This window comes from Nycticebus coucang, chromosome 16, assembly GCF_027406575.1.
Source record: "Nycticebus coucang isolate mNycCou1 chromosome 16, mNycCou1.pri, whole genome shotgun sequence".
NCBI lineage: Eukaryota > Metazoa > Chordata > Mammalia > Primates > Lorisidae > Nycticebus > Nycticebus coucang.
The window spans coordinates 4,687,696-4,714,028 of record NC_069795.1 but is presented as its reverse complement, the minus strand read 5'-3'; the positions used below and the strand labels follow the sequence as shown (position 1 = coordinate 4,714,028).

General features: G+C 51.0%; 1 protein-coding gene across 4 annotated transcripts in view; it reads left to right on the top strand.

Moving 5' to 3' along the window:
* The first annotated feature begins 293 nt into the window (after positions 1–293).
* The window catches only part of MX2 (MX dynamin like GTPase 2), a 28,267-nt gene continuing 2,227 nt past the window's right edge, over positions 294–26,333 (top strand). The window contains exons 1-12 of one of the 4 annotated variants that reach the window (XM_053564824.1): positions 294–347; positions 7,297–7,523; positions 8,064–8,256; positions 10,062–10,199; positions 11,633–11,787; positions 14,972–15,110; positions 18,140–18,338; positions 19,295–19,373; positions 21,247–21,369; positions 21,864–22,005; positions 23,274–23,432; positions 24,041–24,117. In XM_053564824.1, coding sequence (XP_053420799.1) covers positions 7,317–7,523; positions 8,064–8,256; positions 10,062–10,199; positions 11,633–11,787; positions 14,972–15,110; positions 18,140–18,338; positions 19,295–19,373; positions 21,247–21,369; positions 21,864–22,005; positions 23,274–23,432; positions 24,041–24,117 — 1,611 coding nt within the window. In that variant the 5' untranslated portion in view covers positions 294–347; positions 7,297–7,316. The other 3 variants (XM_053564825.1, XM_053564826.1, XM_053564823.1) reach the window with 3 other exon arrangements.

Genomic DNA, 26,333 nt, shown 5'->3' with positions numbered 1-26,333 from the left:
CAGTCTGCCCTGGACACACGTCGGAGCATTAGCAACACTGCTCTTTGGGCTGCCAAGTCCTGCTGGATCAGACTCCCAGGGTCCTGGCTTCCCCATTTCCCCAGCCCTCCTGGGATTCCAAAGTGGCTCAAGCATGAGGACCCCTGTCTGAATCAATTTTGGAGTGTTTGTGATTCGGTTTCATTTCTGGGTACAGGCCATTTAGTTTCATTTCTCTCACAATTTGCTGGTGACGGGGCCGGGTGGGGGAGGGTGGAGGGGTGTGGCTCACATGCCACATAAAAGTGGGGCAGGGGAAGGGAAGGGAAGGAGGTGATGTTCTCAGGCCCCATCCTGGACGTGCACTGGTAAGAGTGGGGTCCGTGCGGGGAGGGCTGTTCACATCTAAAATGACACAGATGTGCCTTTGAAAATATTTCCTGAGTGACATAACATTTGCCTGGTGAACTCAGTTTGAGCCAGAAGTCAGGGGCCATGAAGATAAGTTTCCGAAGCAGTCTGATGCGAGAGGCAGGATGGGCTGGCTTGGCACCAGCAACAGCAGCCCTGTGCACAGAGGGAGGGTCCTGGAGGGCAGGCGACTGTCCAGCCGCAGCAGCCCTATGCACAGAGGGAGGGTCCTGGAGGGGAGGCGACTGTCCAGCCGCAGCAGCCCTGTGCACAGAGGGAGGGTCCTGGAGGGGAGGCGACTGTCCAGCCACAGCAGCCCTGTGCACAGAGAAAGGGTCCTGGAGGGGAGGTGACTGTCCAGCCACAGCAGCCCTGTGCACAGAGGGAGGGTCCTGGAGGGGAGGTGACTGTCCAGCCGCAGCAGCCCTGTGCACAGAGGGAGGGTCCTGGAGGGGAGGTGACTGTCCAGCCGCAGCAGCCCTGTGCACAGAGGGAGGGTCCTGGAGGGGAGGTGACTGTCCAGCCACAGCAGCCCTGTGCACAGAGGGAGGGTCCTGGAGTGGAAGTGACTGTCCAGTCACAGCAGCCCTGTGCACAGAAGGAGGGTCCTGGAGGGGAGGTGACTGTCCAGCCACAGCAGCCCTGTGCACAGAGGGAGGGTCCTGGAGGGGAGGTGACTGTCTTTGGAACACAGGGTGGGCCCCAGTCTGAGTCTGGCCAAAGCTATTGTGGGACATCTTTGGGGATAGCTTTGTTTTAAGTGTCCTACAGAGTTGGGGTGGAGCTTGCACCCTAAAGCTGGTCTCTGGGGAATTCATTTGTGGTACAGTGACATGGCCTCAGTGAAATGTCAGGAAACTGGCTCTCAGAGGGAGAGGCAGGTGGGTGGAGTGAGGAGGGACCTGGCCTCTAGCATTTGCCCATTCTCATGGTGTAAATTCAGCACAGCTGAAGCTCAGCCAGTGGAGCCCACTCCAGCACCCAGGCACCTGCACTTGAAGTCCATTTGATAACTTAGCCTGAGCAGAAAGGGGACAGGGTGATACCGGTGAAATGTTTTAAAACCTGTTCTTTCTCGTGGCATTTAGAAGTTTTTCCTTAGGGGCTTAGGAAGGAGCAGGGTTCCAAGCGACCTTTCCTTGCTCCCTGTCCTCCTCCTTTAATGCCACTGTGCTTTTTCTCCCCGATGGCCCTCACGACCTCCTAACAACTCAGGTCTGTGCATGTTCTCTGGCTCCTGGCTCAGAAGGTCAGCTGCTCTGAGGATCTCTGTCTGCTTGACTCCCAGATGAGGTCAACATTTAAGTTTGAGAACTCATCCTAGAAATAGTGCTACGTACCTCACCGCTGAAATGTCACTTCAGTCACCTGTGATGTTCTCCCCTTGGGAAGCTGTGCACTGATGCCAGAGCCTGGTCCACCTTTCCAAACTTTTTCTAGGATGAGTTTGAGAACTTAATTGTCCTACCTCATACATATCCCTAGGTCTGGGGGTGTCCAAGAAGTATTTTTTTTGAGTAAGTGAGTGAATAGCACCTGAATATTTTTATGGACACAGGAGGCAAGCACAGGAGATAAAGCTGTGTTCTGTACCTGTGGCTGGGCAGCCACCACCCTGCAGGTAAAGCTGGGGCTAGAGCCAGGGGATGCAGCAGAGTGACTCCTGCACCCAGGACCTGCCCACGACCTGGCAGAGCTCTTGGACTGTTTGCAGAGACCGCTGGTGGGTGTGCCCATGTGGAAGACACAGATTGCCTTAACTTCAACAGGCTCCACTATGTCCCTCAGGGCCATTTGTACCTTTCCAAGGAGTGGGGTTTGCTTTAACCTTAAAACTCCAAATTCAGCAGCCCCTCAGGAGGGAGGCCAGGTACAGGGCAGAGGGAGCTGCAGAGATCTCAATCCCAGCTCTGAACTACGATGGTGGGAAAGCCTTTGGCTTCCTTGTCTACAGGCTGAGTAGGTCCCCTGCTGTCTCCACCTCACGGGCCACCTGGGAAGCCCAAAGGGCTCTGCCCATGTGCAGGACGTCATGTGTGTTGGTCATGAAGCCCTCCTTACTTCTGGCCACCTCTGCCAAGACCCCCTCACCCAGCACTACTTCTCCGAGGCCCCCAGCTTGGGAACCACCAGCTTTCCCCACCTTCTCCCACCAGGGCCTTCCTTTCCAGTGGTGCCGGGAGAGAGGGGCACCACCAGAAAGGAAGTCCTTCTTTGCAAAGGACTTTGGAATTGCAAAGTTTGGCTGTCAACACATGTAAGAAAGTCACTTCTCCTTTGTAGATTTTGGACTTTTTCCAGCCCTCCACGAGATAAATACAGCGACAAAGCTGACTTCTCAAAATCCCTCCTGCTGCCCCTGAGGCCCCCTGGTGGAAGGTGCAAGGGCAGGACTGACTTGGCACAGGCTTCGCTGTTGGGCACCAGCTCCCCAGAGGTGGATGGTGGGGCAGGGGCCTCCTTCCAGAACACTCCACGAGCCAGGACCACGGGCTTCTTTTTCTTTTTCTTTTCTTTTTTTCTTTTATTAAATCATAGCTGTATACATTAATGCATTTACGGGGGTATAATGTGCTGGTTTTACATACAATTTTGAATGCTTACATCAAACTGGTTAACATAGACTTCATCTCACTTCCTTAATTATTGTGTTAAGACATTTATAACAGGCTTCTTTTTCTACTGTTACTCTCAGTCATTACCCACAGTGCGATGGGTTGAACTGTGTCCCCCCACATTCATATGTTCAAGTCCTAACCTTACGACATGACCCTATTTGGAGAAAGAGTCCTTGTAATTAAGATGAAGGGGTATAGCAGCAGGATGGGACCAATTCTGGTATGGCTGGGGTCCTTACAAAGAGGAGGAATTTGGATACAGACACTCACAGCGTCTGCTCCATAATCTGCCCTCAGTCTGAACAGGCCCCCCTGCTCTGGCTAGGACACCTGCACTCTCCTTCAGCGTCTGCTGCTCCCCAGGGCTTGCTCACAGCAGAGATTTCTCAAACCTTCATTCAGGTGCCTTGAGTGTCTGGAGAATTCATTTATGCTATCCCTGCCTAAAAGGAATATCTAACTGTTCTATTTATACATTAAGCAGGCCTGAATGACTCCATAGTAGCAGGCTGGATGGTGTACAACAGAAACTTTTGATAGCCTACAGCACGCATGAGTTTACCGGCACGGTTCCTAAATCACAGTCTCACAGTTGGAATTAAATCTCTTTGTTCATCTACGTGGCACTTAAGGGACCTATGCGTAACCTAAGTAATCTCACCCAGGTAGCTGGGCTGCCCTCAACAGGGGGACCTGGTGGACGCAGAGGCCAGGCCGTCCTTGTGGAATGAGGTCCTAGACCCCTAAGATTCTGGCCAGAGGTCCTCTCAGGGAGGCTCCCCAGCCTCTCATTCTTCCAGTGGGCCTGGGGCTGGGTAGTCACAGACAGCGATATCTCCAGAGCTGAGTTTTCGGGCGTTCAGGGGAGTCTGTGCTTAGCTTGCATGTCCTGAGTTTGTGGTGTATGAGGCCCAGGCAGGCAATCAGAATGCCCAGCTCTGCCCTGATGCTAGGAAGGCAGACAACAGGAGACCACTACGGAGAACGCATTCTTGCTGGTGACCAAGGGGCACAGTCAGCACCCCAGGAGGATGGTGCAGGGCAGGCAGGAACCTTCTTGGATGCTTGGGTCCTGCCACTGAAAGGGAAGGAGGGAAGCCCTCTCTGGTGGCGGCCTCAGTAACACCTGCGCAAGGCCAATGGTCTCGCCGCCTCTGGTCGTCCCTGGCACCCTGAGTCTGTTCTTGGCCCTTGTCTTCCTCTGTTATATCAAAGACTAACTCTATGCTCCAAACTTGCTATGATCCTGGGCCCTGCTGCCACACGAGGACCCAGTGTTGGTATTTCCCAGCGCTGTTTCTTGGCTCCTCTTTCTCTTCTGTCAAGGTCCATGGGCTCCAGGCCTTTGTATGTGTGTTGGGCTCTGGACACCCCACGTGGGGGTCAGACCTAGAGAGGCAGCCGCAGGGCAGCAGGTGCTCATGCCTGTGCCCAGGCCTCCTGACTTTCATTCCCTGGGGCCTGTGTGCGTAGCCTGAGTTCCACCTGTCCACACCTGGCTCCTGCCCGTCCCGGGGGTTCACAGGCTCCCTGGAGTAGTAGTCCCCAACCTTTTTGGCACTAGGAACTAGTTTGTTTCACGGAAGACGCTCTTTCCAGGGACCAGAAGTGGGGGGCTGTTCAGGGTGATTCAGGTGCATTACACCTCCCCTCAGACCATTGGGTATTAGACTCTCATTCAGAGCTGCCACTAGATCCCTCACACACAGTTCACTGCGGGGTCTCACTCCTGTGAGACGCTAACGTCTCCACTCCTCTGACTGGAGGCATAGCTCAGTCGGTGACATGAGCAGTGGGGGTGGCTGTAAATACAGATAAAGCTGCACTTCCTTACTGGCAACGCAGCTCCTTCTGTGCACCCAGGTTCCAGTGCCAGTCCTCAGTCTGGGGTTGGGGACTGAAGTCTGGGAGAATCCACTCACATGGATGCACTCCAAGCATTCCCGAAGATTTTGTAGGGGAGGGGATGGTTACCAGGCACACGCACACTCCACTCGGCCCGAGCCCCAGCCCCCTCCCTCAATAGGCCCCTGTGGGGAGGGGCAGCAAGGGGCTCCTCCTCCCCTCTTCCCAGCTGCAGCTGTTCACTCCTCCCTTCCACCCTGACACATACTTGCCCTTCAAATTTTCATCACCTTTTTTGTGGAGCAATGTGTGTCCAGCCTGTCCCCCCAGACTTGCCCGCCCAACTCATGGGATTGCTTAGCTGGACCCACCTGACACAAAAACAGGGGTGAGGGTGACAAATGTTAATATTCCAAACAAGAAAGCAAGGAACAAAGAGGCCTGTGCCTCCCACAGAGAACTCTGCTCTTCTGCTCTCCGGTCCCATCAAGGGCGACCTCCAGGGCTGAGTCAGACTACCCTCCTGCAGGCGCCCGTTCCGGGGCAGCTGGCTTCCACTATCCGCCTCTGGAGGGGTAGTTGGCCAGGAGCTCGGTAGAGCCACAGGGTCCCCTGACAGTGAGCCATCCTCTTGAGGGGGCCTCTCCGGTGGGCTGCTGAGCCCTAGCCAAGCTCCTCTGCTGTCCAGGAAGGTCTCCCACAGGGCTGGGAGCAGTTTGCACTGACTTTAAACAGCCTCATCTTTCAGCCATCCCATACAATTGCTGCTTTGCCCTTCTGATTGTATGGTTCTCAAATTGGAAAACTTTTCTGAGAATAGGAAGTGCTTTAGGCCCCAATGAGAGGTGGAGACTGGAGGAGGCTGAGGAGTGGGCCCAGGAGCCAGGCTGAGGGCCGAGGGAAGGGTGGGAGCTCCTGGCGTTTGACCTGACTCTGGTCTTGCCTCTGAGGGGGTGTGGGTGCATGTTGAGGATGTTGAACCCAGGGGCCACCTGCTCCGACTGGAAGGTTGGCAGGTCTCTGGGCTGCTGGACTAAACAGGAGACAGAAACTGAGGGTGGGCACCAACTCAGGGGATGTAGGGACAAAATAGGCTCTGAGTAAAGCTTCATGCAGAGAAGGGGTGGCCAGGCCAGCACAGAGAGATGCCAAGGCTGGGCAGGGAAATGGGGCCGATTTTTAAGCCCCAAAGTGCAGTCTCTGTCCCAAGGGAGGAACATGAAGCATTCGGGTTGGCCACAGAGCCTGGCAGGTGGGAGTGCTGCATGGTCACAGGGCTTCTGGAAGGTGGTCCGTCCCCCTGTGGGGTTGTCTGGAGAAGCCAGAGCCATGGGGGCGGGGTGACCCCTACAGTCCTGCCCCACTCTCCACCTGGCCACGTGATCACATTCATCTCCCCCGGTGCCTGTGCAGCTGGTGGATGAAGGACACACATGGGACAGTCCTGCCGGGAAGGCCTAAAGGCCTCCAGGGAGCCTGCACACCCCCCAGACTACTCCAGCCAGAAAAGATGCCAAGCACAGTTCTCTGGCTTTGGAAGCCAGTGTCTGTATTTGAAGAGGTCACGTTGCTAGACATGATGTGGGTGATGAAGGAACAGGATGTGTCCACCAGAGAAGAGGTGGAGCCAGGCAATGGCCTGTTGCATGCCAGGAGGTGGATTAAGGCTTTTTTGTGGGCTGTGTCATTTTAGCCAGAGGGAGGGACGAGGTTGTGATGTTGCTAAATCAGGAATGCCTCCCCATGGTAAAAGCCCCTCAACTAAGTGGTTAGAGCCCATGGGGCTAACTCTTCAGGAACATTCCTTTGGCAAAATCTTGAAGAGCATTAGAGTGAGACGTAGAGAAGGGCCGTTCACTGGTACTGGGAGGGGCCTCCAGAGCTCAGCTGTGGTCCTCAGGCCATGCGGACTTGTTCTGAAAATTAAATGTGTGTCTTAGCTCAGAGTTGGGTGAGCCTGGCACTCAGTGCCACCAGCTGATTTTAACAGTGTGACTCCGTCTGAGCAAGGCCACAGCCAAAGGAATGTGAGACTTGGGCAGACACACGCTGGGCCTGGGTGTGAGATGGTGACCGTAGGGCCCAGCCTGGCATCAGGCAGCCAGAGAGATGCTCCCTGTCACCTCTCCATGCCTAGAAGTCCTCCTGCCATGACCTGAGCCACACAGGGGCTGACTCCACGGACAGCAAAGACTATCAGAGGTGACAGGAACATTGAGACTCTGCCCTGGAACGTGGGTCCCCTGCCTGCGTCCCCAGACCCTGGAGCCCTGGAAACCCTAGTCACATGCCTCCTGCAGACAGGAGCCTGTGCGGGGCCTGGCTCCACACCTGTGAAAGGGTGGGGTGTAGGGTGCAGTGAGGAGGGGTTAGCAAAGGTGCAGCTGGTCGGAGGAGGACATCCTGGTGACGCAGGGCCACCTTGCACCTTGTGCCTTTGCAGAGCTTGCTGGGAAGCAGCAGATGTCCAAGGTACACAGAGAGCGAAACCCCTCCTGCCTCCCAAAAGAAATAGATTTCTTCCAGCAACAGACACCACCCTTGGGCGCAACACCCAAGCTGGCAGCGTCTTCCCCAGACTGGCAGGGGGCAGGGGAGGATACGACTTTCCTCACCATGGACTTTCACTCGCTGAATTTGAACAACCAGTTACCACAGGTAAGCACAAAGGTGAGTCCAGTAGAGGGACGGTCTGGCAGGCGAGGTCTGCCTGCAGGTGCAGGTCGCTGGTGGTAAGCCCATCCTGGTAACAGAAGCAACCAGCCCTGTTCCCCTAGCTCTCCCAGTCACGTCCGATGGGTGTCAGGGATGTTCTCAGACTCCGCTGCAGCAAGGTGGCTCAGAGCAGGAGATCTGGGGATTTCTGTTCTCTGTGCTGGGGCTTTGCCTCCAGCTACCCTGCAGTGGCCACTCCAGCTACCTACTCCCCATCTCAACCTGCAGCCCTGGTGCGCAGCACTTCTCCTCCCTCTGGCCCCTCCCAGGCTTGCACACCCCCATCCACAGCCCACTCCCCGGACCAGGAGCAGCACCTACAGAAAACCAGGCTCCAGAAGGCAGAACAGAGGGGCCTCATCAGAGTCCCCTCCACTCCCTCCTCCCATCTTGCCCGTGACCCAGTGTCATGGCTGCACAGATTCTGCCAGGTTCCCCGTGACAATGGGAACCCCATCAGAGACCAAGGCAGCAACATCTCTTCCGCCTCTCCAGGATGCCAAAAACAACCTGTACAACCAGCATGAGGAGAAGGTGCGGCCCTGCATCGACCTCATTGACTCCCTGCGTGCCCTGGGCGTGGAGCAGGACTTGGCTCTGCCAGCCATTGCTGTCATCGGGGACCAGAGCTCGGGCAAGCGCTCTGTGCTGGAGGCGCTGTCGGGAGTCTCCCTTCCCAGAGGCACCGGTAAGCTCCACAAGGAGGGACAGCCCCTGCAAGCCACGGAGCGTCTCTGGGGCACAGCACGGCTTCAGAGACAGCAGGTCTTGGTGGGGTTCCAGGCCTGACCTGCTCTCATTTAATGTTCTGTTGTTTTGGTTTTTTGTTCATTTGTTTTGAGATGGAGTCTCACTCTGTCACCCTGGCTAGAATACGATGGCTTCATTACGGCTCACAGTAACCTAAAACTCCTGGGCTCAAACGATCCTCCTTCCTCAGCCTCCCGAGTAGCCAGGACTATGGGTGCCTGCCATGACGTCCTGCTAATTTTTCTGTTTTTAGTAGAGATGAGGTCTCACTCTTGCTCAAACTGGTATCAAACTCCTGACCTCAAGTGACCCTCCCACCTCAGACTCCCAGGGTGCTAGAATCACAGGCCCCTGCACATGGTCTCTGGTGTCACTTACACAGCCACTGCCACCTGTTATCAAAAGGGTCCAGGGGCCTTGCTGTCTCTTCCCGATGGTCTTTGTAAGAATGTAGTAGTGTTTGTTTTTTTTTTCTTTGATCAGGTTAAACTGGTAAGTTTTAGATGACAAGTTTTTGAAAGGCTCTTAGCCAGGATTACAGTGTAATTGGTATAGTCTGGCTATATTCTTGCTATATAAGAATCATTTTCTTAAAGAAAAAGACTTAAAAGTATGTAGAGTGAGCAAGCTGTCATAAATTTATAATTTAAAGAAATAATTATAAAAAAAAAAAAGGGAGAAGGATGACGTCCTTAGAGTGGGGTTTGCATAATGGGGTAGGCAGGGAGGGGAGCCACAGGAAGGACACAGTTTCCAGATGCTGATGGGAGCGTCTTCAGCAGCAGGAGCCCCAGCACCCTCTCCCCACCACCTCCTGCCAGCCGTGCTCACCTCCAAACCCAACCCAAACTTAGGGGTTGCAGGTCTCAACAGCAACCCTCCAGGACAGCCCCCAGCACAGAGCAGAGTACCCCCAGCACAGAGCCGGGTGGGGTAGCTGGAGAGCTGCCTGGAACCTACGCAGCCCCCAGCAGCCATCTCAAGGCTGAGGGCCCTGTCCTGCCACAGGCAGTCTGGTCCTTTGTCCAGCTTCCAGCATGTCCAGTGAGATCCCTTCGACCTGGCTCCTGAGGCAGGACCTAGGGAGCACCTGGGCTGGCCCTCCTCCAGGCTGGGGCTCAGCATCTTGGAGAAAGAGACAACGGCAGTGAGGGAGTCTGAGTGCCAGACGTCAGGCAGGTCCCCACGCTGCAAAATGAGGATAATACCTGCCTCCCAGGGCCAGGGGCATAAAGCAGCAGGCACCTTTATACCGGGTCCCAGCCCCAGCCTTTCCTACCAACTGAGTGTTAGCTCAGGGGACCGTGGGAGGGGTTGGGTGGTCCCCTGGGCAGCTCTCACTGCTTTGCACTCCTTCTGTGCCCCTTCCCTGGGCTGCCCACCAGTACCACGCAGGGCATCTAACAGACTCCTAGCCCCAGGAGTGCTGGAGACCTGGCAGTGCAGGAGCCACAGAGTGGCACGTGGGCGCTGTGGCCACAGCTGGCCACTTGGTGACCACAGAGTTCAAGGTGCTCACCACAGCAGCAGGCACTTCCTAAGGATGGCAGCACTTCCCAGATCCTGTGCTACCTGCACCTGCCCAGTCCAGACCCCCTCACATACTGCTGGGCCCCAGGGAAGGCCAGAAAGTTCAGACAGGGCCTTTGGGGACATCAGGGCAGGTCCTGGGAGGTGCATGCAAAGGAACCAGAGACGTGTCTTTTAAAGGACATTTCACAAGTTTGGGGAACTTTCTCTCAGGAATTGTGACCAGGTGTCCATTGGTGCTGAAGCTGAAAAAGCAGCAGGGCCTGGGCGAGTGGGCAGGGAGAATCAGCTACCGGAACATGGAGCAGCAGCTGCAGCACCCCGCCGAGGTGGAGCCCGAGATACGCAAAGGTGGGCCCCACGGACCCCTCAGCCTCGGGCTCCTTCTCTTCCTCCTCACGCCGGCCACCTCACAGTCGCAGACGCATGCATGCCCCATGCAAGGCTGTCTACCCCCTGCCCCCATCCCTCCACTGGCCCTGTCCAGGCCGCCTCTCATCACACCTGCCCATCCTTTCCCTGGTTCTGCTCTAACCCCAGCCAGCTGCCTTGTGGCCACGTGGCCTCCCAGCCTCCCCCAGACTCGTCAGTCCTGGTGGCACAGCCAGCACTGCTGTTGAGCAAAGTCTCTCCATGCTCACTGTGGACAGTGACAGTCACAAAACAGCCAGTTGCCCCTGGAATCCATGGCCAGCCCCCAGGAGGGCCCCCCGGTGGTCTCCCCTTCTGGGAGCAGCAGCCCTGCCTGCTGCTCCCCACCAGGCTTCTGCTTTCACACCCTGGGCTCAGGGTGATAGGCAAGCTCTGACTCAGGCTGTGCCAAGATCTCTGCAGGGAGGAACCCAGGTCGGGAAGCAGATTCAGTATCTGAGGCTCAGCCCCTCCCTGAGAACCCCATCTTCCTGTCAAATGCCTCTCTGAGTTTCTAGTTCAAATACAGAAACTGCTGGAGACCCGCAATTTCGGGGTTTGAAGGTCTGTGCCCCAGCCGTGCCCACCGCAGCCACCATGGTGCCCTCCTGCACATCCTGCAGCGTTTGGTGGCATCCTCCTGGAGTCTCCTGGCTGTGAGCTCTGTGGGGCACGGCCAGGCCAGCCGTCTAGCAGAATGCTGACATGCCACAGGCATGTGCTGCTGCAGGTTTGGGGTAAGATTGAGAAAAGAGCGAATTGGCCAAGACACCTTCAGCATCTCAGAGCCCTCCCCTGATGGTGGGAAGCAAGCTGGAGTGGCCACTTGGGCAGTCTTCACTTACAACGCGGTTGGCAGAGGCCACCATCCCTCACTCGGGGGACGTCACCACAGCTCCTTGGTGTCCTTGTGACATGGTGGGTAGCTCCCCCAGGGCACGCCATCCAGGAGGGGCAAGGAGGAAGCATGCTCCTTTAGGAATTGTCACATGCTGTCACCTCCACCATATTTATTTGTCAGAAACAAGTCCCTACATCCAGCCCACACTCGTGCCTCCACCATTTGGAGGAAGGAGTGTTGAGAATTTGTGGAGATATTTTAAAAGCACCACAGCACCCACGGGGGAGTGTGGGAAAGCACAAGAAAGCGAGCAGAGCCCGTCCACGCCATTGTTAACAGACCGCTGTCCTCCTCCAGTCTTTGAGAGAGTACACACAGCTCCCAGGATCGTTCCGCAGACTTCTGGGAAATGTTTTCTAAACACGAGGACTCTCCAAAGTCCCCGTGTCCTGGAAATAAGCAGCCACTCACCTTCAGGAGCAGCTGCTTTCTCTCATATGGGTCATTAATTCTCCCCCTCTGGCCTCCATAGCCCATGTCATCCTGGCCGGGAATGGTGTTGGCATTAGCCACGAGCTCATCAGTCTGGAGATCACATCCCCTGAAGTTCCGGATTTGACCATCATTGATCTTCCTGGCATCGCCAGGGTGGCGATAGGCAACCAGCCCCCGGACATCGGACTGCAGGTGAGCATAATTTATCGATCTTTAAGCTTGTCTATATATAAGATCATGTTACATGCAAACAAGGACTATTCGGCTTCTTTCTTTCCAATTTGGATGCCCCTTATTTCTTTCTCTTGCCTAACTGCTCTGGCTAAAACTTCCAGGGCTGTGTTAAATAAGAGTGGTGAGCGTGGGCATCTTGGTCTCATCCCAGTTCTTAGAGGATAAACTTTCAGCCCCTTTCCTGTTATGTATGATGCTAGCTAGGGCTTGGTCATATATGGCCTTTACTCTGTTGAGATACTTTCCTTTGCTGCCTAATTTCTCAAGCATTTTTATCATAAAAATGGAATACCAAGTTTTATCAAATGCTTTTTCTGTATTATTAAGACAATCATGTGGTTTTTGTCCTTTACTCTGTTGTGATGTATTGCATTTATTTATTTGTTTTTTTATTTTTTTATTTTTTTTATTAAATCATAGCTGTGTACATTGATATGATCATGGGGCATCATACATTTGGTTCATTTATTTGCGTATGTTGAATCACTCTCACATCCCTGGGATAAATCTCACTTGATCATGGTTATTATCTTCTTAATGTGCTGTTGGATTTAATTTGCTAGTATTTTGATGAGGATTTTTGTATCTATGTTCATAACAGATATTGGCCTGTACTGTACTTTTTTTGTGGTTGTATCCTTGTCTGATTTTTGGTGTCAAGGTTATGCTGACCTCATAGAACGAGTTAGGAACAACAGTACTATCCACTTCCATTTTTTAAAATAGTTTGAGAATAATTGGTAAGAGTTCTTCTTTAAATGTTTGATAGAATTCAGTGGTGAAGTCATTTGTCCTGAACTTTTATTTTGGGGGAGACTTTTTATTACTGATTCGATCTCATTGCTTGTTATTGGTCTGTTCAGATTTCCTATTTCTAAACTCCTGGACATATACAATCTTTGTACGTTGTATGTCTTCATAAACTTATCCATTTCTTCTAAGATTTTCAATTTGTTGGCCTATAGCTGTTCACAATAGTCTCAGATGATTCTTTGTACTTCTGTAGCATCCATTGTGATGTCTCCTTTCTCATTATTGATTTTATTTATTTGAGTCTTCTCTTTCTTAGCTTTCATGCTAAAATTTTGTTGATTTTGTTTATCTTTTTTAAAAAAATAATATTTTGTTTTATTGACTTTTTGTATTCTGTTTTAGTCTCAATTACATTTATTTCTTTTCTTCTACTAAGATTTGGGTTTGCTTTATTCTTGCTTTTCTAGTTCCTTAATGTATCATTAGGTATTTATTTGAAATCTTTCTAGTTTTTTGTTGTGGTCACTTTTTGCTGTAAACTTCCCTCTAAATGCTGCTGTTGCTGTGTACCATGGGTTTTGGGATTGGGAACACAAATGGATGGACAGCTGCTTGGCCGGCCTGGGAGTGTGCCTGCCAGTGTGCCCTGTTGGGTGGGGGCTCAGCACATACTCTTCCCTCTGCCTCCAGTGCTCTGCCTGCCTGGATTTCCACATGGAAAATTCCCGTGTTTCCTTCAGGTTTCTGCTCAAATGCCACCTTATCAGCTCTGCTTTCCCTGGCATACCATACCCCAAGCTTGGCCCTCCCACTTCCATTTAGCTTCCTGATTGTGTCTCCAGATTGAGATTTTCCTATTCCAGTGTGACATCCCCTACTGGGATAGAAAGCCCAGAGGGATGTTGCCCATATGCTCGATGCTGGATCTCCAGCTCCCAGAATGGGTACCTGGTAACGGATTGTCACATGAATAGACTATGTTCTTCATGATGCTCCCTCTGTAGACAGGCTGTTCTGGGGAGCAGTTATCACTCCCCAAGATCCTATACACGTGCATGTAAATGAGTGCATGTTCAATACAGTGATTCCCAGCCCACAGCTATTTTACCCTCAGGGACATTGGGAATATCTGGGGATATTTTTGCTTGTTACAACTTAGATAGCAGGTGGAGTTTGATACTGGTTTGGTTGCTACTGGCATCCAGTAGGCAGAGCCCAGGGAGGTTGCTCAACATCTTACAGTGCCCAGAACGGCACCCACAACAAAGAATTGTCTATCTAAATTGTCAATAATACCAAAGTAGAGAGCCCTGGAGTACATACCCTGTTCACTTGCAGACATCAGTGGGACAGCCACATGGGTGTAGCAGGGGGAAAGAGCACAGTGAGAAGATTCACATTACAGCTTGCTTATAAAAGTTGCTGATAACTTTACCCAGGTACCTCTTCTCATGGCCAAGGCTTAATTGGACCTGTTTATATTTGCCAACTTTATTTGACTCCAGCACTAAATTTCTCATGTGTTGCTAGTTTGTGGTAATGTGATACAGCATTTCTATTTCAGCTATGCAGAATTATCTTCTGTTTGCAACTTAAAATAATTGTATGTGACATTGTCTGAGCCCAACTTTGTGTAAGTTTTCCCAAAATGTAAGAAAATATGTCCCAAGGTGCCAGCCTTTTCTATGTTGGTTTGTTTGTATTATCTGTGGGGAAAAGTAATATAAAAACTAATATTTTAAGGCTTATGTTGCCCACATCTCCTTTTTGCCTACAGAGTCTAAGAAATTGATTGCATTTCTCTAATTTGAATGAGTTAGGCTCCTTTAAGAATAAATAGCAGGCAAAAAGTCATTAATGTTAGGAATAAACACATGTGAAGATGTGACTGGTATCAGATACTTGAGAACCCTGGTGCCTGTGGTGAGCAGGCATATTGCTCTCCTGAGTACCCGCTGCTTGGGGCACTGTGCCGGACTGTGCATGAGGACACTGGGATAAATAAAATGTCACCGATGGCCACAAAGGCATTTCTGGGCTTCTGGGGCAGATACATGGGCAAAAATCATTCTAATAAAAGGCAGAATCTCAGGCATTTCGAACAAGATCCAGAGAGGAAGGAGGGGTTGCACCTGTCTGCAGGAATTAGCATCTTCAGGAAAGAAAATAAGCCAGTGATGAGCTTCGAAGGATAAGTAGGAGGGGCAACAGAGAACAGGGCAGGGCAGCTGGAGGCAGAGATTTCAAGGAAGGGGATGAGCCAGGTAAACCACAAGGTCATGCTCTGGGGCAACATGGCTCCTCTACCATCATGCCTGCTCTCTGGGGTAATCTTGGATGACCAGAGGGAAGATGTATGCTGTTTCTTTGTGTGATTCTTTGCCATCAGATCAAGGCTCTCATCAAGAAGTACATCCAGAGGGAGCAGACCATCAACTTGGTGGTGGTCCCCTGTAACGTGGACATTGCCACCACAGAGGCACTGAGCATGGCTCAAGAGGTGGACCCCGATGGAACCAGGACCATAGGTAGGAAGGGGGGACCAAGATCTTCCAGGAGATGGGAAGGGAGGGAGAGGCTGCTCCTATCTTTGGAAGATCTGGAACACAGTGCAATGGGAGATGCCCTCCAGCCTGTGTTGAATATAGGTCCCCAGTTGATCGGGGACATCTTATTGATGGCTGAAGTAGGTAACATCACCTGCCCAGGAGAGAGAGCTGTTTGAATGCTAATATCTCTGTAGAAAGTTAGTGCCACTTCTTATTAACAGTCCTCTCATTTGCCACAAACTCAGACAGCCAAAAGTTCTCACTATTAGTAGTTATTATTAAAAATTCAGCAAGTCACTGTACTCATAGGGTATACACAATCAGATCTGAGTATAGCACAAAACAATACAACATAAATGGAAATTTTCTATCCATTCAAAGTCAAGCACAGAAATAGAGAAAAGTGTGCTAAGTCTATAAGGGAGTAGAATGCACACCAACATTCAAGGCAGCATTACTCGCTATAGCCAAAGGTGGGAGCAGCACACGTGCCCATCATTGTATGAATGAAATGTAACATCTGCAGAAAATAGAATATCATTTAGCCTAAAAAGGAGGAAAATCCTGAGACATGCTACAGCATGAATGAACTTCAAAGACACGCTCTGTAGTAAAAGGACAAATACTGTGTGATTCCATTCATGTGAGCTCCCCAGACAGTCAATTCATAGACACAGAAAGTAGAAAGGTTTTTGCTAGAGGCTGGGGAGTGGGTAGAGACTCAGTGTTTCACGGGGACAGAGTTTTAGAGAAGATGAGAAAGTGCTGGAGATGGTAGAGAAGGCTGTTCAACCGTGTAAATGTACTGAATGCCACTGAACCACAAACTAAAAACCGACAAAAATAGTAAATTTTTTATGTGTATTTTGCTACAACTTCTAATAACAAATAATTTTTAAGGAAACAAGGTAGCTGAAGGCAAAGTGAGAGGGAACATCATATTTTCAATAGCTGAGTTATTCCATTACAGACTTGAATTATGCATATTTTGTTACAGTTCTTTCAAAAAAAGAAACGATAATTATCTATAAAGTGCTTACAGGCCAGGCGTGGTGACTCTGCCCGTAATTGCAGCACTTTGGGATGGGAGGATTTTGAGGCCAGGTGTTGGAGACCAGCCTGGACTACATAGTGAGAGACCCCGTCCCTAATGAAAATAGAAAAATTAGCTGGGCGTGGTGGCGGACGCTTATGGTCCCTGTTACAAGGGAGGCTGAGGCAGGAGGATCACTTGAGCCCATAGATGAAGGCTACAGTGAGGTATGATGATGCCGGTGCACTCCAGCCTGACCAACAGAGCAAAGCCCTGCCTGAAAAGAGAAAAGGAAGAAAGTGGAGCAGATCTGATGAATAAGGATTTATGTTATCCTTATTATAGAATATAATATAGAATATCATGTTTATAGAATATCATGTTTCAAAAAGAACATCTAAGCTGCTGCCCACCCGCCACTCCTAAAGGCACAAGGTGACTCAGTCAGCTGCACCTGTGCCCTATCTCCAAGCTGGGCAGGGATGGCTCCTGTAAGGGTCAGCGACCCCTGCACACCCAGAAGCCGCAGTCACTTCCCGTTCACCCTGTGCTTCCACAGCAGCGTCAACTCAGCTGCCTGCCCCGTCTTCTGGATTCCTCCCTCCTTCACAGTCCTCTCTAGACTCCCTCCCGCCACCATCCACCTGGGCCACACTCCTGGTTCTCCCTCAGTCACCCTCCTGCCCCCGTCCACCCAGACCCTACTCCTAGTTCCCCATCAGCCTCCCTCCCGCCCCCGTCCACCTGGGCCACACTCCTGGTTCTCCCTCAGTCACCCTCCTGCCCCCGTCCACCCAGACCCTACTCCTAGTTCCCCATCAGCCTCCCTCCCACCACGGTCCACCTGGGCCACACTCCTGGTTCTCCCTCAGTCACCCTCCTGCCCCCGTCCACCCAGACCCTACTCCTAGTTCCCCATCAGCCTCCCTCCCACCACGGTCCACCTGGGCCACACTCCTGGTTCTCCCTCAGTCACCCTCCTGCCCCCGTCCACCCAGACCCTACTCCTAGTTCCCCATCAGCCTCCCTCCCACCACGGTCCACCTGGGCCACACTCCTGGTTCTCCCTCAGACTCCCTCCCGCCCCCGTCCACCTGGGCCACACTCTTAGGCTCTTTGTCCAGTTGCCTCTTCAGTTCAGACCTCAAGTGTCAGAAACTTGGTCTGGGTTCTCTGCCCTATCTCACATTTTCCTTGATCGATCTTATTCATCCATGGTTTAGAATCCCATCTGCGTGCCAAGGACTCCCAAACTTACTATGCCTGTAACCCTGACCTTGCCCAGACCTGACACCTCCACTCAGATGTTTGGTTAATGTCTCTAATTAAATGCAGCCAGAACAGCGCTCTGGATTCCTCGGGTCCTCCTCCTCCCACAGCCTCCCCACCTCATGCCAGGTGCTGCATCCACCCGCCTCATTCTAGAGCCTGAATAAGAGCCACACTGGAGGGCAAAATCGCAGGAGATAACATTCAGGTTTCCAACATTAAAAGTGCACAATTTCTCACTCTAACAACATAGACCAAAGTGCTCAGAATTCAAAGCTTTCTATCCAGTGTGGGCAGGAAGGTGTGAGGGCAGAAGAGTGGGAGACGGAAGGGGGAAGAGGAAGTCAAAGGGAGGGCCACAGGAAGGGCAGAGGGAGTCTGTGCAGGAGACACCAGAGGGGTACAGGGACCCTGCCTAGCGTGGGGACCGAGGCGCTCTCAGAACCAGGGTGGATGGAGACAGTCCATTCTGATGCCGCTGCCCTAGTGCTTGGCACCCCCTAGCTCCCGAGAACATTTATTAGGCAATCTATGTGGCACTGAATGAGCTGAGTGAGGGTGAGAGAGGAGGATGGAGCAAGCGGGTGGCTGTCCGGCACGAGGCCTTGTTGGTCCCAGCCAAAAAAGGAGCTCATAGTCCGGTAGGAATCAAATGTATCTGAAGAGGGAACTGACCCTTCATGGACCTTCTTAAACTCTCTCTCAGGGATCCTGACCAAACCCGACCTAGTGGACAGGGGCACTGAAAAAGGAGTCCTGAATTTGGCACAGAACCTCGTGTACCCTCTCAAGAAGGGCTATATGATCGTCAAGTGCCGGGGCCAACAGGATGTCATAAACAAGATGAGCTTGGCAGAGGCAACCAAGAAGGAAATGGAATTTTTTGAAAAGCATTCGCATTACAGGTGAGACTGTAGAGAAGCCCTGGAATTAGACACCACAGAAGCCACCTGCACCTGCCAGAGTCAGCCGAGGTGATAACCGGGTGTATGTAAAATTACATAATTTAGTATCAGCTATCCTTGCCTTCTTTCATATTAAATTTATTGGCGTATTTAAACAAATTGAAAAAAAATTATCGTTTCTCGGATTCTAGTGGTGATAATAATTAAAACCTGGAATGTGACCTTACGTAGAACACAGAGCATTTCAATTTCCTAAAATGTTTTCATTTGTTTTTTCATTCATCTTAAGAGATGCGTAAGGCAGGTAAGGTTCTTCCCACATTTATAGGAGGGTGATAAGGCAAACGAGCCTTATTGTGAGAGGGAGGCAGGGCTAAAAACGGGTCCCCTAACTCCCAGAAACCTGCGCTTACCATGGCAAGAGACACATTCAAATCTGCTTCATGGAACGCTCCACCTTCTTGGAGATGGCAAACTAGCTGGTTTATTAGATATAATTTATCCCATAGAGACTGCACTTTGTAGGACATTGGGATTTCTCCCACGGAATTGGATACTTTCCCCTTCATTTTATTCAGGAACTTGCTATTCCTGAATGGCTTAGGATTGGGGTAATAAGATGGGCAGATGTAGTGGGAGAACGATGATTTTGAGCAGAGCGGGTTTGCTGTTTGCTAACTGCGTGATCATGAGAAATGAGTCACGGCTTCTTGGGACTGGGGTTAGGATTAAATGACGTGGCAGACACAAAGGTCTGGATTAAACGATATGACACACACCAGTGCTTCCCACCCAACAAATACACTTGCCCTCCGGCTTCCTCCTCCTCCCTCTCTGCTGCTGCCTGGGCACACATCACCCCAGAGCTGAGCCCAGCTGCCGGCTCACAAAGCCCAGTACTGGAGGAATGCTCGCTCGGGCCCTTGCTGAAGCGGGATTGTCCTGTGTCATTTCAGAATTCTCCTGGAGGAAGGGAAGGCCACGGTGCCCTGTCTGGCAGAAAGACTCACCATGGAGCTGGTCGTGCACATCAAAGTGAGCAGTGGGTGGATTACAAGGCATAGAAACGGCAGCCTGCCCAAGTCACTATCTTGGCCCTGAGTTGGCCAAGATGCCCCAGTTAACTGTCCATACAAGCACATTCTGGAAACTATCTCACTGCCAGTCACAGGTTCACAGGAGCAACAACTACGTAACAGTGAAACTCAGAGCTGAATCAGAAGCAGCAAGGGAAGCAAGGAAGCTGGAACACGAGTTTAGCAATGTAGAAAGGAACGACCACCGAGTGAGCCCTCCCTTTCAACAGGTTATTCATCCTTCCCAGTATAAAAGAGCTCTCGCAGCCTCCGACTTGTAAGATATAATCAGCTTGTAAGAAACAAATCATTTTTTATTGGTACTCAAAAATAGACAACTGTAGACAAAGTTCTCATGACCTCAGCAACTATATGAAACTGTGGCTTAGCGTGGATGGAGAAGCGAATATTTAGTGCTTGTCTGAAGCTTCACGAATGAGTTTAAGTGACCTGGAAAGGCTTAAGTTTACCATAGAGCAGAGACAATTCCAGTTCCTGGGTCTCAGTCCATGTTACATTGGGTGTCACACACCCAATAATTAAAACCTGGAATGATAATTGGGTATCACAAACACAGTGAATTCTTCGAGCCAGGAAATGCACACAGAAAGGATATTTGGTTGGAAGGGGCCAGTGTTCTTCAACTTTAGTACACACAGAAATTACCAGATTTTGTTAAAACTCAGATTCCTGAGCCCTAGCCCCAGAGTTTCTGATTAGTAGGTCTAGGGTGGGCTCAGGAACCTGCATCTCTAGGCTCCAAAGTGATCCTGGGAACACACTTTGAGGAACATTGATTCTCGTGGAATCCCCTAATTTATAGCAGAAGATTCTGAAAGCTACATCCCTGTATGAGTGAGGAAAATATCTTTTTGAAAAAAAAAGTTGCATTTGGATGACTTTTTTGATAACATTTTTCTCAATATTTAATATTTTAATGTAGAATTTGTAATATTTTAAGTTAATTTTTAAAATTTAAATCAAGATTCAATTATGATGATGATAATTTGAAATATCAGAAATTAATACACAAATTGTCCCCCCCCAAAAGAGCTTCCGAGACCTTATTAATTTCTTGGTGTGACGCATCTTGCCCAGTCTTGGTGTGCTGACCGACGCCCCAGACCCCCTCTCACCCCCAGATCCCGCCTCCTGCCCAGATGGCTGGATTCTCTGAGCCTTAGTTTCCTCTCTGGCAAAAAAGGGGTAAAGTACTGCAGTGTGGGGGTTAAGTGAGATGTAGAGGTGGTTGCCAACCCCCAAGATGCACCATTTTCCAGTTACAACATTCAAATTCTCTACGAAACCCTACATTATATTCAAGTGTACTTGTTCTCTGAACACAAGGCTCCAAGCCAAATCAAACAACAACAACAAAACAAAAGTATGATGTGGCTACCACCCAATTTCTTGCCCCTCGCATTGCATAATAACAGCCACATCCCACCCCAGGTCACTCCAGCTGTGGTCCCTATCCATGGCATGCAGAGCCTTCTCTGGACAGGTGTGAATGTTAGTGAGATTCATGTGATGATACAATTCTAAATCCTCTTGGATGCTTTAAAATGGGATCCTACCCATGTGCCTAGAAAATTTGATGGCCAATCTCATTCAGCTGCAGCTTCACATTTGGAACTAGCATGGAACCTCATAGCTGACCACCTTGCTGTGCTGGCCACCTCCTTAAGTTGACCTAATTCTCATAGCCTGGACATGCACCATGAGTACTCATCAGCAGGCCTAGTTCCTTGTGTTGACCACCTGCATAGGCTGACCCGTTGGTCACAGTCCCTTTGGATGGTTGCCTTACAGAGGTTCTGTGTTTTGTTCAGGAATCATTCCCAGTGTTAGAAAATCAAATAAGGGAGCAATACCAGAGGGCAACAGAGGAGCTGCGCGGGTATGGGGCCGACGTCCCCAGCGAGGAGGCCGAGAAGATGTTCTTTCTCATAGAGGTAAGGATTTCCGCTGGACTCTATAGGACCCCGCGTCCTCCCTCGGTGGCCTACAGGTCCCAGAGGTGGCCTAGAGCAGTGCCAGGAGCTCTGTCCCACCCCCATGGTCCCTCCTGTGAGACAGGGTGGGTGGGACCTCCTTCAGAAAGACCCCACCTGCTGGGCGTCTGTAGCACAGTGGTAACGGCGCTGGCCATATACACCGAGGCTGGCAGGTTGGAACCAAGCCTGGGCCAGCTAATCAACAATGACAACTGCAACAAAAAATAGCCAGGCGTTGTGGCGAGCACCTGTAGTCCTAGCTATTTGGGAGGCTGAGGCAAGAGAATCACTTAAGCCCAAGAGTTGAAGGTTGCTGTGAGCTGTGACACCACAGCACTCTACTGAGGGCAGCTTAGTGAGACTCTGTCTCAAAAAAAAAAAAAACAACAGAAAGACTTGAGCAGTAGGCTCTATGGTCACAGCACAGACTAGTGACTCGCTGTCATTTTCAGAAAATTAGGATGTTTAATCAGGACATTGAAAAGTTAATACAAGGAGAAGAAGCCATCAAGGAGAATGAGAGCTGCTTATACAACAAACTCAGAAAGGAATGGAAACACTGGATGGAAGTGCTGGCAGCCAACACCCGTAAAAGTAAGTCCCGGAGCAGGGCTCCCCCCGAAGCATTGCCACATGTACCAAGAACAGAGGCTACTTCTGGGATATCCTGAGAGTGCAGAGAGCTGCATGTGCCTGCACGGGACACCTGGGGCCCTTAGGAATCAGCAGCGCCTGCCCCCTAGTGAGACCCTTCCAGATGGAGTTGACCTCACAGGTCAGCAGAGGCCATTTCCCTGCTCTGACTTCCCACCTGTTTTGAGGCTAAATGGCTTTCAATGCCCATCTGAGAAAGGCTAGTGATCCTGTGTGCCCCGAGAGGAGCCCACACCCATGGCCGGTATCCAGATGACGGGGAGCCAGCCCCCAGCAAGACTGTCCAGCTGCTGTAGTGTTGACAGCACACCTACTGGCTGGGTGGGGCTTCCCGAGGAGGCCAGGCACAGAGGCTTCAGTAAGTGGCTAAACACCAGCTTTTGAGTTTGGTCTGGAGGAAGAAGCAACCTGGGATATTTTTCATTTTGCTGGTATTGAGATAGAGCACAGCATGGCTTTCAGGGGACAGGGCAGGGAATCCAGGGAAGCCACGTGAAGTCTCGCTCACTATGGCCCTGTGGAAGGACTAAGGTGCCATGATCCAGTTCTAGAAAAAAGCAAAGACTGGATGAAGTGGCAGTGTGTTAGCCATGAAAACATGCCCCAGTAAACTAAAATATTCCACTACCCCAACTCCCCTCTTCTCTGCACCCCTAATCCTTAAGCAGAGAGATTCCTGGTTTAATGAGAGTCTCTTGGCTTCACCTGGCACAGTTCTGAGTCTCAGGTGCTCCAGCCCAGATGCAGGTAGGGGGTGTGTGTGTGTGAGTGATGGTGTGAGTGTGTGTGTGTGCGCGCACGCACGCACCATTGTTGGTGTTTTGTAATTTTGTTCCAGCACTTGATAAAAACAGCACTGTCTACCTCCATGGTGGGATCCCTCTCACCGTGGTCTGTGGATATGTGCTTAGGAGGTCTCTAAGTGGGACAAGATTGAGTTCCTATTTTCATTTAAATAATTGGATTTTTTTCTGTCTTGGAGCAATGATTCTCCATTGAAATGCATTTTTGTTTCTCAAAAATTAGTATTTTTTGAACTGCCACTATCAGACCATGACTGTTTTTCTTTTTTTCATTATGAACAAAACTCCATTTTGAAAGTCTGCTTTCAGGTACACTGGGGGGAAGACTTTAAAAAACTTTTCCTACCTTTAAAATGTCTATGGAATTATTAAAATTCCCTATGGTGACCCTGTTACATGTTGCAGTCAAAAATATTATCCATGAAGACATCACAAGATATGAAAACCAGTATCGTGGCAAAGAGCTTCCGGAGTTTCTGAACTACAAGATGTTCGAGATCATTGTGCATCAGTACATCCAGCAGCTGGTGGACCCCGCACTTGACATGCTCCAGAGGGTCGCTGGTGAGGACCCTCAGCACTCCTCCCGTTGTCCCTCAATACCCTGCCCAGACCCCAGTGCCTTGGAGGGTAGGGCTGGAATAGTCTCATCAAATACAGCATTGTCTGTGCCCTGGCCTGCCACTCTACACTGGATAGAACTACAACTTCTGACCTTCAGGATGAGGACCCAGGTCTCCGGGGGGGGGGGGGGGGGTGAAGCACATTTAAGTTTGAGGAGGCTGCACCTGAGCACTGTCAAGGCTCTCTGCCTGTCCCTCAGACACGTGAAGGGCAGGGCAGAAGGATGGGCTCTTCTGTCTTCGGGTGGGGCTGGAGTGGGCACATGAGTGTTAGCCACATAAGGGATGGTCAGGTGCTAACTGTGGCGAGAACACACACCCAAGACAGGATGACAAATGGATAGGGCCTGCCCAGGGTGGCTGACGGTGGAACTGCCTTCCTCAGATCACGTCCCACCCTCTCCTCTCCTGGTCTGCAGGTCTAGGGAGCTCAGCCCTAGAATGGGGTCAGTGTATCAACAATTAATGCTGCTGGTGTCTTTAATGGATTTTTTTCCTGCTTGATTTTACTAATTAATGTTTTCTCCTCCCTCCTTTTTGTTTTATCAGAAATTGTCCATCAAGTTTTCATTGATATGGCCCAAAAACATTTTAGTGAATTTTCCACCCTTTGTCAAGAAGCCCAGGTAAGTGCCCAGCTCACTTGCTGGTTGCCTGGCTAGTGGCTGTTTTATCTGGGTCTATCTTTTGAGAGAAGTTGGATATTAACTGTGGTTGGGACTACGAGGCTGGTGTTGCACATGGCAGTGTAGCTGAGCTGGTGCCCCCAGGAGTGCGCACCTACTTGTCTTCTGCTCCAGAGTCGTCTTGACTCCCAGGGGAAGGAAACAAGGCGTGTGGCCTGGCCGTCTGTCCTGCAGGACCTCACGCAGCTGGCGGGACATGGGCTGCCACCGGGGTTTAGCCGATAGTCTGAATCTTTTTCAAGAGTAAAGGAAAGCATTGGCTGCTAGTCCTACTCCAAAAGTTGTATAAGTTTGATTAAAAAATATTGTCACCATTGTATGGGTTTCCACTTAGCAACTCTGCCCTGAGTCGCCTCTTGGGAAAGGCAAGGGAGGGGGTGTTGCAGCCCCCACCCTGGCAGTCCTCTTCTTCCCAAGCCTGGGCTGGGGGATTGAAATCTCCACCCACAACTCAGGCAGACAAGAGGAGAATTGCTGTCACTTTTTCAAAATTTAACTTAGTTTCTCCATTTATCCTTATTGCCAGTTGGCAAAAATTAAATCTCAGTTCTGACTCCTGACAACTTCCTCAAGGGCACTGTCTGCATCCTGGGCACCTCGTTGTGGGGTGGGTAACATGCCCAGCTCTCTATCACCCAGATGGCCTCCATCCTTCCAGGCCTTGGCATTGGTTCCCTGGGTTCTCAGGGCTCCCCGCCCCAGGGTTGGTTACCCAGAGCTCTCATCCAGCCCTACAGGGCAGGAAGCGCCTCTGCTGCTGGCCCTGGCTGCTCTGGGACCTTGGGAACTCTGGCATGCACTGAGGGCCTTCCCCTCTCCCCCTCAAGACAGACACAGCCTTGCAACGGCCCCTGAACCTCCAGGGGCTCCAACCCACACACTCACCCCACGGTTGCTACTCTGCTCCTCCTGAGCACATCAGAGCCTGCTGGTCTTTTCCTTTCCATGTCACAAATCTCAAGAATGAGGCACAGGCCGCACATCTGCTCTCAGGGGTCAGACCTGTGGGAAGGCCTGTTGTTCACCTTGGCCACGCACACTCCAGATAGGGGAAGAGAAACCAGCATCTGTGAAATTTCACCAGCGAAACTCATCCTCTCTCTGGCTCAAAGCCTCTCCCTTTTAAAAGTCTGTTTGGGACGCCACGGCACTCTACCGAGGGCCATAAAGTGAGACTCTGTCTCTACAAAAAAAAAAAGTCTGTTTGGGGCGGCGCCTGTGGCTCAGCGGGTAGGGCACCGGCCCCATATGCCGAGGGTGGCGGGTTCAAACCCAGCCCCGGCCGAACTGCAACAACAACAACAAAAAAATAGCCGGGCGTTGTGGTGGGCACCTGTAGTCCCGGCTACTTGGGAGGCTGAGTCAAGAGAATCGCCTAAGCTCAAGGATTTGGAGGTTGCTGTGAGCTGTGTGACGCCACGACACTCTACCGAGGGCGATAATGTGAGACTCTGTCTCTACAAAAAAAAAAAGAAAGTCTGTTTGAAACTCAAAGATAAAATGTGACTGTGTTAATTCAGGCTGCTACCACAAAGTACCCCGTAGACTGAGTGGCTTATCAACAACAAAAATGTATTTCTCATTGTTCCAGAGGCTGAAAGTCTGGGGTCAGGGTGCCAGCACGATGGGGTTCTGGTGAGGACTCTCTTCTAGCTAGCAAGCTCTCTGGGGACTCCTTTAAAAGGCACTAATCCCTTTCATGAGGCTGTACCTCATAACCTAATCACCTCCAAAGGCTCCACCTCATAAAACCATCACCTTGGGGGTGAGGATTTCAACATACGGATTTGGGGGACACATACATCCGGCCCACAGCAGCGAGACTGCTCTGCTGTGTCACCCCCATCTTTCCCACAAAACCCTTGAATGCAGGGATGATGTAGGCGTCTCAGGATTTCTGGGAAGTAAATACACCAAGCTGTCGCACACTGGGCTCAGTGGTGCTGGAGTCATTCTTGAGGGCTTGGATTCAAGCACAGGAGAGTCAGCAGAGTGACTGGCACCATCAGAAAAATGTGGACCAAGCCTGAGCAAGGGGGCAAGCAGCTGGTGGGGGAGAGGGGCGGAGAGAGAGAGAAGAGGCAGCAGTTTAGCAGCGTGGCAGGGGTGGCGAGGGGAGGTGATGATAGGTGAGGTGGGACCTTCTGGAAATCACC